This window comes from Suricata suricatta, chromosome 3, assembly GCF_006229205.1.
Source record: "Suricata suricatta isolate VVHF042 chromosome 3, meerkat_22Aug2017_6uvM2_HiC, whole genome shotgun sequence".
NCBI classification, from domain to species: Eukaryota; Metazoa; Chordata; class Mammalia; order Carnivora; family Herpestidae; genus Suricata; species Suricata suricatta.
The window spans coordinates 21,526,073-21,546,625 of NC_043702.1; the positions used below are offsets into that span (position 1 = coordinate 21,526,073).

Sequence of the window (20,553 nt, forward strand, 5' to 3'; positions counted from 1 at the left end):
AAGAGTGTGGATTTTTGAAGCTGGCACCAGGCAACTTCAAGGCAAAGAAAGCTTGATAATACATCTCTGTCTAGACACAAGCTGAAGTATGGAATGCCTTTCCTTTGGAGTGCAGGGATAAATCATGCAGAATTGTTCATGAATGATTCATGACTGTCTATACGATGTATCCATGGTGGCAACACAAGGTACCAACCTTGCTGCAAACTGGCGTTCTAAGGAGACACGGCCTGATGTTCTTCCTCAGATGGCCCCAGCATGGCTGTTTGTATCACACACGAGCACAGTGTACGTGAGAGATGTTAGGTCCAACTCATCAACGTTAATTTTGGAAATGACAATTCTTTCTTGATGACTGGAGGTGCTTCCAGGGAGGAGAGACTGGCCATTTTAAATGAAAACCCAGTTGATAAGACTAAAGAAATATATCCTGAGGGTGGACCTATGGACCTATAGAAGCCTTGCTCCATTTGGAGGAAACTGACCTCTCTCCCTTGGGGCTGCTGGAAGCCCATGTCCCAAAGGGCTTAGAGGCTCACCAGAGCCAGTGTCTCAGCCAGAGCCTGCTTGGTGTGCAGCCCTGGGAGAAACCACACTGTACTGATTATTCTAAACCCCTGATTCTCAACCAGGTGAAATACTGTCCCTCCCTCACTCTGTGGACATTTGGCAATGCCTGGAGACAATCCGTTGTTAAAATCAGGGTGTTTGCTAGTGATACTTAGTAGATAGAGCCCAAAGATGTTGCTAAGCATCCTTAAAATGCACAGGATGGCCCCCAGCAACAGCAAATCGTCTGGCCTACGATGTCAACAGAGTTAAACTTCAGAAACCTTGTTTTAGAATGTGGCACTATTCGAGAGCTGTGGCAAAGCCCAGGCTGGGGTGGGAGTGGAAAAGGAAAGAACACTGGTAATGAAGACAACCTTAAAGTTTCCTCAAGGACCCTGCCAGATCCACACCAGGTTTTTCAAGATAGGAGAGTGGAATAAGCAACTAAGTATGCCATGCAGTTTCAGAATCCCCAAATTTATGCTTGACTCGAGGTGGCATCAGATACCCTGTGTATTTTATTTTTCTGTTACTATACGAGCAGCATTACCAGGGCAACCTTGAGACTCTTCAAAGGTTCACTTTAATTGTTCAGTATCTAATATATACATTTTAAAAAATGTTCAACAAATGAAATTGTATTGTGCAAGACTCACTCTACCCTAATCTTTAATTTAAATCAGCACTTGAGGTGGAAAGAGTGTCCTGAATCTGTGTTTTAGACATAGGGCTGAGTGGTCATTACTAAAACATGGCAAACACAGTCCCAAACCATTAAACTGCCTGTGGGTACTACTGGCTTTCAGCCAAATCTGAACTCCAAAGCCAGGAGTGTTCAGAAGGATTCAGATTCACAGTGGTGCTACTCACCCTGGTTCTGGTATTTCTAGGGCCAGGTGACACAGTGGGTTTGGAGTATATTGAGTTACAAACCAAACTGAAATTCAGCGTTATAAGAATGTCTGGTGATTAATGCTATAATTCTGAATTTTTGTCTCCCTTTGGATTCTTGAGTCAAACTCGTGGTGTTCTTCACGTATTAGTTTTTGATTGGCAGTTTCAAGGTTTTGGGTCGGAAATGTGTGGTGTGTAAGAATTGTGATTCCCCGCATATGGCACAAGCACCTGCTCCCTGCCCTGCCCCAGCCTGTACCCACCTGTCTTTTCTGAGCCTCCAGGGCATGTTCCACCCAAGGGGAGTGATGGGTTGGATGCTTTTGTGTCTTCCTGGTCAGGAAGGGTCCTCAGGCCTGATGTTCCTCTACTAACGTTTATGTGACACAACTCAAAACTTAACTGTGCAGTCAAATCTGGCCCCTTAGGCTCTAAATATGAAAAAGAAATACTATAAGAGAAAAATGCCATGTGGGATGTACAGAAGAGTAAACATAAGTAAATCAGAGACGGTAAGCTGGCTGGCTAGAGGTGTCACCAGAACGGAAGCCTATGCCAGGCTGTTTCTTCCTTTTTGTTTCAGAAATCCAGTCATCAAGTCACCATCAAGCATGGATAATTACAAAAGCGGTTTCGGTAGCTATATACTATATATATCTTATATAGCAAGAGAGAAAGAGAGAAATTTCCTCTTAGTAAAATATTCACTTTTGTCAACCCTAAAAGGTTTTGCTGGTGACCCTGTTGTAGCTGGCAGGAGTTTGTTTGTTTTGTTTTGTTTTGTTTCAAACATGTGCAGTGTGGAAGCCATAGTATCCTCTCCTAAGAACTCCTCATTGGTTGGGAATTTGTTCTACACAGTCTGCTTGCCTTGGCATTCGCGTTTTGAGCACTGAGCAGGCTTCCACCAGTCCCCATTGTGACAGTGACAGATGTTACATTCATCCACTTTCACTTCAATGCCAGCCGGGATTATTGTAGTTCCTGCAAAGCAGTTTGGACCTGGAACACACAGAAATGTTGATTAGTTGATTAAATCTGAGTGGCCCCTGTTTTCTCTTCTCTTCCCAACCCCCATCAAAAAGCCAACCCCCAAAGCCATGAATGAGTAGGTTAGATTACTCTTCCTAGCTTATTACTTAGGTACTTTCTAGCTGTTTCCTTTAAATGCAACTTTCAACCTCCATGCTTTTGTAAATAGCTCATATTCCCCATGTGTATTATAAAGGCAAACATAAAAGATCTAGTGCTCAAAAAAAATCTTACTGCCTATTATTGAGTACTGCGGTTTTCTAAAGTATGAGTCTATGGATAAAACTCTAGTTGCTTTATGCTCTGGGATCTAAATGCTGCAGAAGCGCCCCCCCCTGGGGGTGTCTAGAGTGGTCTGCTTCAGGTGATAGTACCCGGTGGCCTGCCCTCTCACTTCCACGGTGGGTGGGTGGGCTACAATGAACTCATTCATTGCCTGGCTTCAGTACCTCCCCAAAGTCCAGTTCCTGGAATCCCCAGCTTGTTTCTTGATAACAATAAATAATTCATGACCATGATTTATTCATGTCCCAAACAAGCTTTGTTAGAGGTTCATTTGATTTTTATTAATGGAGCTCCTTTAATCTGCTGGCTATCTATTTTTTTTTAAGAATGACCCAAATGATTGGCTTTTGAAAGTCAGCAGGAATTTTATTTTACTTTTTTGGATTCAGAAAAGCTTTCCTGAAAATGTCACCTGCTTCGTAGAGATGGATGTTTTAAAAATCGATCAATCTTAATTTTTTACTTATCTTTCTCTCCTTTTCCTTACTTCCCTTTCTTCCCTAGGTACAAATGCCAGTATTCAGTATTGGTGATCATATTTTTTGAAATCAAATGGAATAAAAATTGCTTCCCAAGATGGAATGAGGAGTATAGTAAGGTAGTGCAAGTTGCTGTTTCTTTGAAACCATTTGGTGTTAAGTTTCCCAAGTACAAATTTGGATAGAGAGAGTTGTGTCTACTCATGATCTATTGACCTGGCATTACTGGCCACTTTCCATAACCACTTCAAAGTAACATACCTCAATATCAGTGCTCTACTTTCACTTTCTTCCTGCTTGATAAGAATTTACAAGATTATCTTTACCACCAAATAAATGAAATCAGGGGTGATTTGTAGTTCCACTTCATAATTGAAATCTTTTAAAAAAATGGTAGCTATGAAGTTACAGTGTATATTTCTCAACACAAATCTATATAATATGCTATGGCTTTAATCGTACATTGTTTTAGAGCTCCTAAACTTATATTGTACATACATCTGCCAGCGGTCTTCGTGTACCTGTGCCTTTCCTTCACCTTTGGACAAACACCTGGGACATGTGCCTGTGCATGGTTCTCATGGAGAACTGACCAGCAAGAGTAAGAGGGATATAATGGATCATCAGTGACAGTTAAAACAGTTAGCAAACTATCACCCACAACGATGCTTCTTGTTATGATGCTGTGGTTGTAAGTTCCTGGCCATCCTAACTGGTGATGATTTAAGGATCTCTGTTTTAGGATTTAACTTATTGTTTGATAGACTGAACTGTCTTTGGGGCTACACCTCCCCTGGGAAAATTCCACATGAAATCATTAATTTGTTTTGGTCCCTGAACGGAGGGAATCTGCAGAGAATTTGGCCTGGAGGCTTTTTCAGAATGTAGTTAGTTGTCTCATAGCTGTTGACAACAGACCTCTCTCAGCCTGGCCAGTTCTAGGCCAGCCAGGATGTGGACAGAGCCAAACTATCTTCAGTGATCAAACATGGTGACCGCTACCACCTGTTTTCCTGCAGACACCCCCGCCCCCCCCAACCCAGGGAAGCAGTGGTTTCTCTCTCTACCTTCCCACTGCTAATCAAGGCTTCTTACTCTATTGTATACTTCTAACTTTTCCAGATGGGGAAGGAAAAATTGTTTATTTTTTTCTAAATAGTGGTTCTAAAACAAGGAAGTCCCTAAAACAGGCAGAGTATGATCTAGTGAAGAGTTTTTTCAGTTTCTTGAAGGGATTTGGAAACTTATAAGTAGACTTTTAAGTGTGTGTGTGTGTGTGTGTGTGTGTGTGTGTGTGTGTGTGTAAGCATAAGCATTCTGTTGGCTCACAGGGGGCAGGTTCATCTCAATGGCACAATAAGAGAAAAAAGCAGGGAAGGATTTGTGTAAAAAGGTTTCTTTTTTTTTAATTTTTTAATGTTTTATTTACTTTTGATACAGAGAGAGACAGAGCATGAGAGGGGGAGGGGCAGAGAGAGGGGACACAGAACCAGAAGCAGGCTCCAGGCTCCGAGCTAGCTGTCAGCACAGAGCCCGATGCTGGGCTAGAACCCACTAACGTGAGATCTGACCTGAGCCGAAGTCAGAGGCTTAACCCACCAAGCCACCCAGGCGCCCCTGTGTAAAAAGATTTCTGACAAGTCACTCTGCATGTCTTGAAGAGACATTTTACTAGAGGTCTGGTTTTCCTATCTGCTCCTTTCTGCATGTGTTGGTGTCCTACTATGATCAGTGTGTATTTGATCAGCTCTCTACATCATTTCTTAATAGCCCCTTAGAATTTGTTGCTTTCTCAGCTCAGAAAGTATTAATTTATAGTGATGGACAGAACGCAAAGAAAGATTCTTTGCATTTTGCCAGGATTGAACAAAGTCACTGCCTATAAATAACATAACCACCTTGATGGTTGACTTGGTGGCCGGAAGTATTTTAAAGAATCAAAAATTCCCATTTGATCTCATTAACAATGATTTTATTAGCATGCTTCTGAGAACTTCCAGTGTAACCAAAGCCTCAAGTGTGTGGTTAATAGTCTTACCTGCTTAGAAGTAATTTAGATAATTATGAAGCAGAATGGCTGGCGCTATTTAGAAACTGTTCTGGTTTTGTCCCTTTCTCCTTAATAGTGGTGACAGCAAATGTTACTTGGCTTCAAGCATATGATTGTCCTGTATGGGTTCCTTACATGGGAAATTTATCTTTCTATTTATTCTCTTTATTTGGGGGCAGATGCTTTCATTTTTCTTGGTTTATGTGGAAGAATAAGTTTCTTAGGAGAGTAAGCTCAATGGCAAAGCAACATAGCACAGAAGGCTTGGAGAGATTCCAGAGGCAAGCAGAGAAAATGATTAAACCAAAGGTTGGCAAGTAGGACCTGTGAGAAAAGGTTAAAGGGATTGAAATTATTTAATCTCAAAAGAGAAGACAGAGGAATAACTCAATAACTTTCTGAGAATTAAGGCTTATTATGCGAAGAGTGGTGACCAACTGTTCTTTCTTTCTTTGGACACCTACAATAAGAGGAAATGGAGATGTATTGATTCTCAAGGAACTAGACACAACACACACACACACACACACACACACACACATGAATTGCTCAGAGAACTGAGAACCTGGTTGTCAACTGTGGTGAGATATTTAAGAACACAGGAGGTATCATATATCAGGTATGTTTGAAGATGTCAGCTCCTTAAAAATAGAAACCTGGGTAGCTTACTCAGTTAAGTGTCCAATTTCAGTTCAGGTCATGGTCTCATGGTTCTTGAGTTTGAGCCCCACATCAGGCTCTGCATTAATAGTGGAGAGCCTGCTTGGGATATTCTCTCTATCTCTCTCTCTCTTTCTCTCTCTGCCCCTCCCCCACTCATACTTTCTCTCAAAATAAATACAATAAACTTAAAAAAAAAAAAGGAACTGACTTGTGGTCAGGCTTAATACTATGTTTGCACATATTCAAAACTCAGTATATCTTTATTTAACTAAATAGTATAAACTGGTTATATGATGGGAGCAAAATTATTTTCTGAACTAATATATCAGACCTTACATATATATCAGGCTTTGCTCTAGTCATATTGGTATAGAGATCTTTGTCAATGGTAAGACATGGTGATAATTTCTTGAGTACTTACTTCATGCCAGGAATTTGTGCCATTTAATTATTCCAATAAGTCATCTTAAAGTGCACCTTCTCACCCTCAGTCGTACAAACCATATAAGGTGCACTATCCCTGAGCCTCAGAGATAGAAAATAACTTGGCTGAGTTCACACATCTAGAAAGGGCATCAAAGGGATATGAACTCAAATTTCTCTGATCTATAGCATGTTTTTAATGGCTCACAAAAAGAGGCAAATGTCTAGGAGCACATTTCTGGTTTCCATTAACCCAGATGCTAAGCTTCTGATCAGAATTTAGAGGTCCAGTTGGTTTTAGTATTGAAGATGCATGCTCAGAGTTAAGAAGCTTGATGGTTACAAATAAATGAGACTGTCTTTCTATAGATATTCATTAGATTTATTGGTTTTATATTGTGTAGTCTAATACTCTCCAGAAAACACAATTTAACAACTAAAAGAAATTTCCCATGGAGAAGATGCTTGTGTAGTGAAGTTTTGGTTTTTCTTTGGGCAGCAGTGAAATTCCCTCTGGTACCAGAAGTAGATCACATAAAAAGCAGAATGAAAGTGGACTCTAACTTAGGGGTCCTGGTTCAAGTTGTGGTTCTATGATTGATTATCTATATGACCTTATTAAGCACTGTGTAACCCAAATACTAATGGGGACCCATATGGTCTAGTCTTAGAAACAATTCATATTTTTGGAAATGCATTAAAATTGGAAATGAAATTTAAATATTTACTAGGAGCTGGATAGGGAGGGGAGAAGGGAAAGCAGGCTAGGAATACTTCTACATGTAAAAGATCTTCCATGAGGCATAATTTTCTCTATTATTCTGTACTTTAAGTACTTAATTTGCACACTTATACAATAAAAACTTTGGCAAACATTTCTCTTTCTACAGTAGAAACTATGCAAAAGAAATCCTATAAGGGAGGCATGCTCTGGTGCTCTGGTAAGGTGGCCATCAGTTGTCTGCCTCTCTGTCTTTTCCCCCCATCTTCCCACATCAGCTTTGCAGAGGTACCTTATGAAGCATCTGCATAGAGTATCTAGTGATCAGACTTCTGATCACTAGCATTTGGAGTGATTTCATATAGCTTCAATAATTTAAGAAGCCAGGAAAAAATAGATGCTGCTATATTTGTGGTTGTAAGAACTGAGCAGATTTGCTCAGCCACTAAAGTTCTCCTTATTGCTAAGCCTTGAGATTTCTCACATAAAAGGGTACATAGAAATTACATAGAAAAAGGAAGTCTATTGCTCCTCTGATCATAACTCCTCAAGATCCATACTTGCTTATAATGTTAAATCTCACATTGATTACATGGAGGAAGAAATACATAATCTGGACTAAGGTTCTAAAGAAGAAGATCACAGAGCTGTGGAAGGTTGTAACAGAGAACTTGGGTTATGGGTCCATGGAAAGATTTGGTTTGGGTGGGGGCAGAGGGAGAGTCTGATTCAAAGAAGAGGCAGAAAAAGCTGTGGGGTTAGAGTGATGTGTGTAGTAAGATGTAGCTAGGAAGACAGTTGTGTGCTGGAGCTGATGATTCATGCTGGCTTGCAAGAGCCAATTGTTAAGTATTCAGGAGTTTTATATCTCATTGACATTATTTTGGCAATAGGAAGCCATTGAAGTATTTTAAGTAGAGATGTGTGTATGTGCGTGCATGTGCATGTATACCTGTATCATCGTGAAGTAAAGATACTGCTTTAATAAAACTGGACCAGTGTCATTGTTAGATTGATCCAAGGGCACCCATTGTTAGAGTAGACACGATATGTCTTGATGGAGGCAGCCAACAAAGAGATAGCAGACAAAGAATAAAATGCTCACAGGCCCTGGCACTGGGTAACAGTAAAAACACATTCCCTTTTCCTTTGCTTTGAGGCATTAAAAGTCTCTATTAAGATGCTGGAGTTATATTAAGTCAGTGTCAGCAATTAGCACATTGGCTTAAGTGCACTGATCATATTATCCCTATACAAAGTAAGGTCCTAAGGGAAAAGGCTCCAGGAAATGTGCAGTTTGATCTGGGTGGGGGTGGAGGGAAGAGAAGGACTGGAAAGGAGTGGTAATTTCTAGTAGGACAGCTTAGTTGGGAGTCCCTTTGGGGACCAGGATTATGTGCAATCTGATGGAGACAGTGGGTTGTTTGAGGAAGGAGGATCCTATCAGTCAAGCAACAAAACCATTTATAAATATTTTAAACTTAAAATGCACTAATTAGAGGAAGCTGTATATAGAGAATATCAGAATACCAAAAAGAACAAAGCTTGGAGGTCACACAATCAGGATCAAGGGTTAAAATCATGCTACAGATTTGACCCAGTAAAAATACACCTTGGGTGCAGGTAGCTTGCTCCTTCAGTATCTCCAGGGCCCTGGTTGCTGCTAGAAGCATCACCACAGCAGCCAGAAGGGAGACTGTGGTCCCACACTTGAAATTACTAGCTTACAGTTCAAAATCTGTGGCAGTTAAGCATAGAGCTTAGTCAAGAGCCTGTCCCCTAGCTGCAAGGGAGGCTGGTACACAGACACCTGGCAGTTGTAGCTTCTCTAGGGAGAACTGGGTTTTCTGTATGTATAGAGGATTCCTCAGTCATAGGAAAGAGGCATTTGTTGATTTCTGATGCTAAGATGGATGAGGAGAAATAGGTCAATGAGGGCAAACTTCATCTGTTTCAAGTTTATTTGTTTATTTAGTTCTGGGCTGGCTGCCAGTATGCTTGTCTAGCATCAGAACACTAAATATTCAGAACAAGATTGCTCTAAACATGAATGATATAGTTGTTAATAAGACAAAGTTTCTGCCTTTAGGGAGTTGATATTTAAATAGGCTGAATCAGACAAAAAGAATAGAAACAAACATGGCCATTTCCAGTCATTCCCTGAAGAAAGTAAACAAGACCAGTTGAGGGCCAAAGAGTGGGAAAATTCTTTATAGTTTATAGAGCATGTTTATATATGTTTTTGTATTTCACATTCACCCTAAGGCTATAAGGTGGTTATCACTGCACAGGTGAGGGAAGTAAGGCTCAGAAGGGTTAAGGGACTTGATGAAAGGCAGAGGACACATGGTGAGAGGGCTTACACTTCAGCTCCCCTATTTTGACCCCTGGTTGACTACTTTCCTTGAGGAGAGTCCTTGTTTATGTTTACTGTTATTTCCTCTAGTGGCAGTCGTAATCAGACGCTCTCTTGTTCCTGACTTCCAGGCGTTAATACTTTTGACTTAAGAATTTTCATGAATGACCTTATGTCTTCCTCACATGAACTGTCATATTGTTGTTGTTGTTGTTGTTTTAATAAGAAAAAGAAGCATAGAAAGGTTTCAAGTGGCTCCAAGAAAGGCACCCAGCTAGGAAGGGATGGAGCTGGGATACACAGCCACGTTACCATGTTCCAACCCAGAAATGAATCTTTTCTGTGAGCTGATTTTCACTTCCTCCAAGCGTTAAGAGCACCTGGGATGTTGTGGGATGTATTGGAAGGAAAAGGCCAGGGTATTTAAACTTCTGTTTCTTGAGAAAAGGGGTGGGGGAGAGAGAAGTGTGTGTGTGTGTGCGTGCGTGTGTAGGTAAAGAGGTGACTTGGCAAAAGGTTGAATGTAAAGGGGAAGATCTGGCTATGAAATCCCCACATGGAGCAGAGAAGTGGGCCCGCCAGCAGCTTTATTCAACCTCTTCTTCATAACTGCGAAGCGGGAACTGCTCCCTAGAGCAGATCTGGCTGAGAAGGCAGCGTGGTTCTAGCGATCATCTTGACGGGCAGCCAGCCTGGCACTGAGAGGTCTCGGTAGGAGATGCCCTGTTCTTGTTGCTTGTCGACCCAGATCCTCTTTACAGCCAAGCCTCCTCCTTCCCAGTGACTACGAAAACCAAGCTGCTCATGACGACTTTATAGATGCTTCCAGATTATAAATTGGTATGGTGTCCCTGAAAATCCTTTTTCTGACAACAACTTCATATTGCTTAATAGTCCCCTTTTGAGTATTGCGATTTTTGGCCTTGATTTGAAAATTTATTATTGACGCTTGGTGTCTTTTAGAAATTGGTTGTAAATGATCTTCCTGCTGCAGAAATGAGGCAGATCCCTATTGTGTAAGGCCATAAACATCCTATATTTATTTGGCAGGGCATCTAAATCATTGTTTCAGCAAATAGTAGGCTTGCAGACCTCAGTCTGGGGGTACAATTGGATTGGATTATGTTCTTCCTTTCAACTGATTTTAATTCTCTGCTTCATAAAATCTGATAGATGTTGTTATGCTATGGAAAAGCAAATAGACTTTCTGATCAGGTGTACCCATTTCCAACTATTAAAATCTTGGAGAAAAATGTTTGTAAAAAAAAAAAAAAAACAACCCAGTAATGAGAGCTGATAGCAGTTAAATTTAAACGACTGAAACTTCCCCAGTAACATGTCCCAGTGGCCCTGTCAAGCCTGGACAGACAGAAGTTGCTGAAGAGAACTTCCCGCCCAGAGAATGCAGCCCCTCTCAGCCTGCTTCTTGTCACCCGTACCTATGTTACCTCACAACCATTTTATTAAACCTCAGAACAAAAAGCTTCCTCAGATTAAGGTGGCAAGATTCAGGAAGGATTGTTTTCTCTGAGGCTGCCCTAGAGGTGCCTGTTAATCATTTTATTTGAAAATTCAATATTGCTGAACTCCCACACAAATTTCAGTGTGAGAGCTCCGGAGAGTTTTCTGGCCCTTAAGTATGTAAGATTTATAGCCTGGTGCTCCAATTAAGTAAAATGCAAGGTGCAGAGTGGAGAGAGGAAGGACACGGTCAAGCTACACAATGGGGATAAAGGTTGGCTGCTCTTTCTCTAATTTAAGGAAAATCAGCAGGCAGGGAGAATCAGGAGCAGTTCACATTCTGTGTTAGTGGGACACACATGTCCTGTGTCACCTTCAGAAGGATGTATAGTCAGAACATAGTTTAATTTGCTATTGTATAAAACACTTTATCTGCTCAATTTTTGCTTCAAATGATGAAATAGTCCTACCCAATATTCCAACCTACAATAAGTCTCCCTGCCCTTGAGAGAGCTTTCAGTGGTTTTCAGGTCACTTTCATATTTTTCTCTCCACAATCCTAAAGTTAGGAAGAATGGATATTACTGTACCCATTTTATAGCTGAGGGCACTGAAGTTCCAGAAGAGAGGGGATGAGGTGATTTACTATGAATTTACTAGATAAGGACATTAGGATTCTGGAGTCATACTCTCTATGTTTCAATCCTGTTTCTGCCATTTACTAAAGATATCATATCAGTGTCCCTAGCTGTAAAGTGGGAATAATATTGAAACAAACATACCTTGCAGAGATTTTGAAAAAGCAAATGAATTAATACATTAAAGGACTTAGAGTAGGTGCCTGTTGCCTATGAGCACACAGTAAATGTTGTTGCTGTTTATCATTCTGATTATTATTATTACCTGAATCACAATATAGGCTACTTTGGGCAGGAAATGGATTCTAGGCCCTTGGATTTCTAGTTTCATTAAGATAAAATCACATCAGTGACGAAATTAATCTTATTAATGCCAATTAATATTTTTTACAAGGTAAATGAGCATACAACAGTAAAATCACTTCTATGTGGGTTTTCCTCAGACGTGTTGACTATTTACCAGGAAGTTAGGCAGATGAAAAGAACACCTATAAGGAGCATCACTGGGAAAAATTAAAGGGAGATCTATTAAACCTGAGCCAACTATTAACTGTAGAAGGATCTTAGAAAAATTACTGAAAATGGTTTGTTTTGTCAGTTAATGATGACTGGTTTTGTTTGTTAGAAATGCCCAGATATGGTGGGAGAAAGTCTAAGTTAAAGGCTAACAAAAACTGCATTGTAAAAGGGAGAGCATATCCAAATAACCTTCCTGTCCACCCCTCTACCCATCTATCATCTATCTTTTGAGTCTTTTAAAATATTTTTCTTGAAAACAAAAACACGGTAAGTGTAAATGGACACCAACCATGGACATATTGAATAAATTTTGTATGCTGTTCCATAGACTCTTTAGTAGCCATTGAAAATAACGAATTAAAACCTCCAGCTGATGTGAAGAGATTTTCATGAGTTGTAACTAAATAAGAAAGAGATTATACAGAAATATGGGTACAATATGATCCTGTTTTAATAAAACAAATAGAGATATACTTCTGTTTGTATGCTTGTACAGCATTATAAGCAGATATAGGAAAGCTAAAGAAATATCAGTACTAAATTGTTAACATGGATTATCTTGCTGGAGAGAGGGGTTGTTGATGGTGGAGGGGGAGATGAATAGGACAAAGTGTCAGGAGAAGAACAAGAACATCATGATATGTGCAAGTGCATCATGGTTCTATGTATAAAACAGAGTTCTTACATTAGCATGCATTTAAAATCACTGTGTACACTTAATGATGTAATGGTTCCTTTTTTCCCTTAAAATCTGTTACTAAATTGATAATGTAGCAGACAATCAGGCCCATCAGGTGAGGAAATGTAGTGAATACCATAAAAAGGACAGACCAAACAGAGCTATTAATATTCATTTTCTTGAATCTCAAGTTTTATGTCTGTGCTGTGTATTACAGTAGCCACTAGCCATGTCTGCCTATGAGACATTAGAAATGTCCCTACTTCAAAATAAGATGTGCTGTTAAGTGTAAGAAGTAAATATGAGCAGGGCACCTGGATGGCTCAGTCGGTTGAGCATCCAACTCTTGGATTTGGTCAAGTCATGATCCCAGGGTCCTGGGATGGAGCCCTGCATATCCTTAAGATTCTCTCTCTTTCTCTCTCTCTCTCCTTCCCTCTCTCCCATTCATTCACACTCTATCTCTCTCTCTCTCTCTAAAATAAAAATACCCCCCCAAAGTCATACAATAGCTCATTAATATATTTTTATATCAATTACATTTTGGATGAAAATATTTGAGGTATATTTGGTTCAATAAAATATATTATTTCATCCTTTTTTTTAGTTTTCTAAATGGCTAATTAAAATATGTAATTAAAAATTGTTTAAATTTGAGATTCTATTTAGAACATTTAAAATTACACACGTGGCTTTCATGATATTTCTACTAGTAACAGCAACAAGGAATTACTAAAAGATAAGAAGCTGTTCCTAATGGCCCAGAGGAAATCTTTATGTAATCTGGTGGAAAGAATGCTGGGTTTTGTAGAAAAGGACATATCTTTAGGATGGATGCTCAGTGTGGGCCTTGATCATCTGCATCACTGAGAACACCTTTGAAATGTAAATTCTCCAGCCCCACTAGACACTGGATGAATCAGAGCCTCTGGCTATGGACCCCACAATCTGTGCTTTCCAAACATTTCAGGTGATTTCAATGGAGACTGAAATTTGAGATCCATTACTTTAGGATAAGGTAGAGCTTGGATAAGAAAGAACCTTACCTTTGAACCACTAGGAAGATAACATAGTTAGCTGAGTTTATCCAAAGAATAATGAATTCATCATGCTACAACAACATAGGCTTTTAGCAATGGGGTCATTCTGGAGGAGGAATTCTGAGCGAGTAAATGGCGGTTAAATGGTTCAATTACTTTCAAGTTTCAGCATAGCCTCTGAGCTGTCATTATTGTGTTCTGTTGATAAGTGTGATTTTTACCCATACGACAGCTTTGAGAATCAAAGAGTCATGTGTGAAACTTGGCATTTGGAACCATTTTGGCTCCTTTAATGACCTCACTTTCCAAAAAAACAAGTTGGTTATTATTGGAAAGAAAATAGTATGTATTTATCTCTGGGATAGAAACAGGTTAGAATAGCTTGTATGACACGATTTGTCTAACTTTCATATAAAAATATAAAATTTCTTTAAGCAAAAAACTTTCTACTTCTGACAGCTAATTTAGTATCTTTGAAAATTGCCTCCTTCATTGATGAAAAAATTGCAAACTTATTATTATTTCCTTAAAATAATATGCTTGAGTGAACACACTAAAATGGAAGTCACACCCTCAATGGAGAGAGGGACATAATACAATGAGTGTGCTTACCAACAAAGTGGGCATCACCACACACACATAGACACACATGCACATACACCACTTCATGATGGAGATAAAGAGAAAACTTTCCATTTTTATTCTCTATGTTCAAAGACATGAAATGCTTTGCAACTGAAAAAAAGGTGATGGGCAGGTTATTTCATTATTGGATTATATGACCAAAGATGCCCTACTGACATTTCTGTGATTTTCATAGTGATGTATTATTAGATATGCCATGGGTAATTTAAGTAACAAAGTGACATTTTCTTTAATGTCCATCTAGATAGGTAATAACTATGACACAGAAATGATGACAAGATTGGTAAAAATAAATAGTCCACAAACTGTATAATGAGTCTAGGAATATTTTAGTCTGGAAATACAATGTCCACCGGCGAGGCATATTTCCTTCCTATATGCATATAGCAAAAGTAGATATTGAATACAAATAAGGGGATAAAGATTATGGAAATTAAAAGAAAGAATACACATACTAAGGGAATTTAATCTAGTCTAGACGTCAGAGAAAGGTGCCTTTAGGAAATGATGGGTGATAATGGGAGGTAGGGACAAAGGAGTGACATGAATAGCTCCTAAGTGCAATAAAAGCTTGGCCCACAGGGAAGCGTTTGAGATACTGCAGAATAGAGAGTCAGTGGAAGGTGGACTAAGGATAAAATAGAGACATAGATAGGAGCTAGTTCTTAGTGTTTTTTTTTTTAAACTATATATTGGATTTTGGATTGCATCTAAAGGGCAATCAAAACCATGACATCACCAAATTTACTTTTTAAATAGAATACCCTGGCTTCAATGTAGATAATGAGTTGAGCAGAGGTGAAGGCCCCATTGCAGAAAGTAGACCAATTTAATCAATTCCTGAATTAATCCAGGCAAAGATAATCATGGTGTAGACTAGGGCAGTGGCCCTGGAAATAGAGAGTAATGAGTGAGTTTGAACAATATTTAGGAGGTCTAATCAACATGATTTGGTGGTAGACCAAATGTGTGAAATAACGTAGAAGATGATTTAAGCAAGGTTATGGGACACTGATGAATGACCAGAATTTGGGGGAAAGAGAATGTAGTTAATGTTAGAAACATGAATCATAAATCATTTCAATGGAGATGAATACACATGAATCATTCCAATGGAGATGAATAGCAGAACAGAACTGATTGAGCTGGGCAGAGAGAGTTGGGAGTTTCTGGCAAATGAATGGTAATTGAAGCCAGAGGAGTAGATGTGGTTTCCCTGGAGCTTCGTATAGCCCAATGAGAGAGTCTAGGACACGATTACTATTTCAGAAGCCGACAGAAGAGTTGGAACTAGCCAGGATGACTTAAGAAGTCTTCAAAGAGGAAAGACAAAAAGCAGTAGTACATGGTATCAAAAAAAACGAAAGGACATATTTCTGGTAGGAAAGATGACAGCAGTGTTAAATGCTGTTGAGATGACAATTGACATAGGGACAGAGACATGTTTATTGGTAACTCCTAAAAGCCATTTCTGTGGAGAAGTGAAGGTAAGTCCTAGGCTGAAGAAAGTTGAGGAATGGGTGGGCAGTAAGGAGATATAGACATAAAGTCCAGTCAGTGTTGTATGAAGCCAAGGCTGAGGAGGGATATTTAAGGGGAAAGAGGTAAATATGTTTAAATACTAGTGGAAAAGAAATAGAGGGGAGAGTTTGAATATTCAAAAAAGTAGTGTTGGCAGGATGGGGAGAATATTTGATAGAGTGAGAAAGCCAGAGAATGTGGAAATCTATGTTGATAGATGGCAAATGGGGAACCTCTTCCATCAGGATAGGCAATAAGAGGCTGAAGGGGTTTCAATCTGATAGTTTCTATTTCCTCTAGGAAGAAGGAGGGGCCTGAATCTACTGAGTGGAGGCAGAAGGTGAGGAAAGAAAAGGATTGAGGCAGGCTTTGGGGGAATAAAGACGCTGACTGGGAAACAATGAAATTATTGAACAGGTGAAGTTCCAGATAAGGACCACACTTTGTAGTGGTACCAACACATTTGTGTAATTGTTTCTATGAAAGCTCACCAATATTGAGAAAGAATACCCTAAGCTGGCAGTCATGATTTAAAAAAAATTTTTTTAATGTTTTATTTATTGTTGATACAGAGAAAGAGCGTAAGAGGGGGAGGGACAGAGAGAGAGAGAGAGAGAGAGAGAGAGAGAGACCCAGAATTGAAAGCAGGCTGCTCTGAGCTGTCAGTCTGACACAGAGCCTGACACGGGGCTTGCACCCACAAATGTGAGATCATGGCCTGAGCTGAAGTCAGAGGCTTAACTGACTGAGCCACCCAGGTGCTCCATGGCAGTCATGATTTAATTGTCACCTTGGGTGACTCATTTATTCTCTCTGATCTGTGACCTGGGAACAGTAAGAGTACCCACCTGATGGGATTGTTGTGATTATTACATGAGTTAATACACACAAAGTATGGAAAATAGTATATTGTATGCACTTGGTAAGTGTTAGCTATTCTCTAGCTTTGGGGTTTGGGCAGGCTTGTGGTGACTGAAACAAAGGGATGGGAGATATTAACAAGAGGGTAGTTGAAATTGTAGGCAAAGGACTTAAGCTGGAGAACAAAAGGAAGTGAAGCTTATTCTCCAAATAATTAGGTTATTTTGTATTTACTGCAAGTCCTCCTGGTATGGATTCCTGGCCCAAGATTACAGTATGCTAGGTTTGTTGACAGAGGTACATATGGTGTTTATGGAAAATGAACATTATATGAGATTTATCATTTCAGGCCCTTTTCTATTTTTAAAAATTTTTAATGTTTATTTGAGAGAGAGAGAGAGAGAGAGAGAGAGAGAGAGAGAAAGAGAGAGAGAGAAGGATGGGCAGAGAGAGAGAGGGAGACACAGAATCCGAAGTAGGCTTCAGGCTCTAAGCTGTTAGCACAAAGCCTGAGACAGAGTTCACACTCACAAACTGAGAGATTATGACCTGAGCCAAAGTCAGATGGTTAACCGACTTAGCCACCCAAGTGCTCTATTTCAGATCCTATTTAATACTTTGACTGTGGTATCCAATGCATAAGGAATTTACGTTAAAAAGATATTTTGTTGTTGTTTTATAAGAACTTTACCTAGAAGCATATCCTGTATGTCATCATTTCATGTTCTGAATTCTGTGAAATGGGAAAGTTCTTAAAAAGAGTGAAAAAAAATCATAAGCAATATTAAGGGAATCCCCTCAAGTTAAGGCAATTTTGTTTAAAGGCTGTAAATTTGCCAACTGTTTATGTTCTTTTCCTTGAGGTCCACAATGCAATTTAAGCCAGGAAAACAATCAGTTTGGCTCAAGCTTGAATTGCTGCAGAATAAACAACCTCCAAAACTGAACTTTGGAAGGAACTCTCTGCTTTGCTGATGTACAGAGACACTCAGAGGTGCAATTTTGTCTCTGAGAATATATTTTGTATGGTCATTCAGATCATGCATCGGGACCCTGGTCTTGTATCATAAACACAAATGGACATTAGACACCAATATTTATTTCCAGGTAGGAAAATTAGTGAATGTCTATATAGAAAAAATATTACTGAAAAGCCCAGTGAATTTTCTGAAAACAGGACAATAGTTTCATGCCCTAAAAAGCAAATAAATAAATTATAATTATAGACTTAAGATCTGCCCCTCTACCCCTGGGAGTCTAGAAATCTTGAGCTTATTCTTGCCTGTGCAAATAATTTTTCTCTGAATTTAAAGGAAATATTTAGAAGTGGGGAGGGTAAAGGAAGAGCGATCTAGAGAGTTCATGTAAGGTGCAAATGTGGCCCGTCTCATTTCAAGGATATTCCCAAGTCTGCTGCCTTCCCAGGAATTACCAATGGCTAGATATCAATTATGAAGGGTAGTTTATTCATTTATCCACAAGCATTTGTTGAAGGCTACCTATGTGCAAATCAGTGAAGATACAGTGATGATAAGACACTTTCTGGCTCTCAAGGAGCTTCCCCTCCAGCTTCCACTCCAATGAGCTTGTCACTAGTGAGGACTTTATGGGAGAATGGAGGAGGAGACCTAATCAAAACTGAGGACAAGGAAGGCTTCCTGGAAGATGTGAAGACTGAGCGGATCTTGTGGGGAGACTGGGAAGTAGTTTGGTGAAGGATCAGGGTGACAGTGGTGGATAAGAAAGGATAGTGCAAACTCAGTTAGTGGAGTGAGCAAGATGGGGTTATGATTCATTGAAAAAAATGTAAGGAGAGGTGCCTAGGTGCTTCAGTCTGTTAAGCATCTGACTTCGGCTCAGGTCAGGATCTCACTGCTCATGGGTTTGAGGCCTACATTGGGTTCTGTGCTGACAGCTCAGAGCCTGGAGCCTGCTTTGGATTCTGTGTCTCCCTCTCTCTCTGCCCCCCCCTCCCCCCCCCTCTGTCTCTCTTTCTCAAACATGAATAAATGTTAAAAAAAATTTTTAATGAAAAAAATGTAAGGATTCTATGCATCTGAAGCTTAGGGTCCCAGTAGGAATATAGGGAGCTGAGAAACAATGATGGCCAGGTCCTAGAAGACCTTGTAAGCCACACTGAGTAGAATGGCATTCACTGTTAACAGCATTTTGCTACTACTAAAGGATTTTTAAATGGTGGAGTAGCATCATCATATTTATTCTAGAGCCAGAATGTTCTAGTGTGGGGTGGGGTTGGAAGGCACCCAGGCTGGAGGGAGCAAGAACAGTTATTGCTCCAGGAATAAAAGGGGAAAGGCCCACAATAAACTGGTGGCAATAGGAATGGAGAAGAGAGGGTGAGCTGGGGTGATAGTAAAGAAAGTAGGATTGATAGGATATGAATGTGAGTAGTATGGAAGAGGAAGGACATAAAATGTTTATAGTTCTTGCTGATGTGTGGATAGTAGGTGGTACCTTTCACTGAGAGGTGTAATACAGGATTAGTAAGGTCTGGAGTTCAGTTCTAGAATACTGGAATTTAAATGTCTTTCGTAGTTGGAGTAAGTAGTGGGATATAAGAGTTGAGATATCAAGGGTGATATTTGAACTGGAAGCAACAATTTAGGCATTTTCAAGATACAAATCATGACTGAATCCAGGAATGGCCTCTTGAGAACAGAGAATAAATAATGAGAAAGTTACTACTGATGGAACCCCAAGGAACTAACATTTAAATTTTAAAATGTGTTTTATTTATTTTTGAGAGACAGAGGGAGACAGCATGAACAGGGGAGGGTCAGAGAAAGAGGGAGACACAGAATCTGAAAACAGGCTCCAGGCTCTGAGCTGCCAGCACAGAGCCCGATGCAAGGCTTGAACCCACGAACCGTGAGATCATGACCTGAGCTGAAGTTGGATGCTTAACTGCCTGAGGCACCCAGGTGCTCATGGGTAGAGGAATGGAACCCTGAGAAGGGGTCTGGGAATGAATGGCTCTAAAGGTGATGTAAGAAGATGTAAAGGAAGTTGATAGAGAAGAAGGATTCAATAAGGATTCAAGTGCTACTGGGATGTGGAAGGAAATGAGTTGAATATATACATTATATTTAGAATTCTGCAGCTCCTCGGTGGCCCAGGCCAAAGCAATTTTTGTGTCCTTGTGGGGAGGAAGGTGGATGTCAGCAGGCTTAAAAATGACACATGTAGGAAAAAAAAAAGACTGCATATTCAGGAAGCCTTTTTATCATTTTTATTTCATTATTTTATTTTATTTTATTTCATTTTATTTTATTTTATTTTATTTGAGAGTGTGAGTGAGTAAGTGGGGGAGGGGCAGAGGAAGAGGGGGAGAGAATCTTAAGCAGGCTCCAAACCCAGCGTGAGCCTGACAAAGGGCTCTATGTCAAGACCATGAAATCATGACCTGAGCCAAAGTCAAGAGTCAGACACTTAACTAAGCCACCCCGGTGCCCCCAGGAAGCCTTGTTTTGAAGAGAAATGGATATGTGTGCTATGTGACAAGAGGAAGAACTTATTGGGCTGAAATTTATTCATTCAATCAATTTAAGGTCTTATATTTTTGATTGTGATTTTTTTTTAAGATCAGGGGGATGTACCTATCTATAGGCTGAGAGGAAAGAATCCACAGTGAAGGAAAGATTGCAGGTCTGGAGAAGAGGATGTGGTAGGTGTTCATGCAGGGAATGAATTCTAGGGCTTGTTAATCAAGTGGC

The 20,553-nt window shown here is 39.8% G+C and overlaps 1 protein-coding gene across 2 annotated transcripts in view; it reads right to left on the reverse strand.

Moving 5' to 3' along the window:
• Positions 1 to 2,191: 2,191 nt before the first annotated feature.
• VWC2L (von Willebrand factor C domain containing 2 like) overlaps positions 2,192 to 20,553 on the reverse strand; it is a 150,480-nt gene continuing 132,118 nt past the window's right edge. Inside the window, exon 3 of one of the 2 annotated variants that reach the window (XM_029932928.1) lies at positions 2,192 to 2,448. In XM_029932928.1, coding sequence (XP_029788788.1) covers positions 2,300 to 2,448 — 149 coding nt within the window. In that variant the 3' untranslated portion in view covers positions 2,192 to 2,299. The remainder of the gene's footprint in view (positions 2,449 to 20,553) is intronic. The other variant, XM_029932929.1, reaches the window with a different exon arrangement.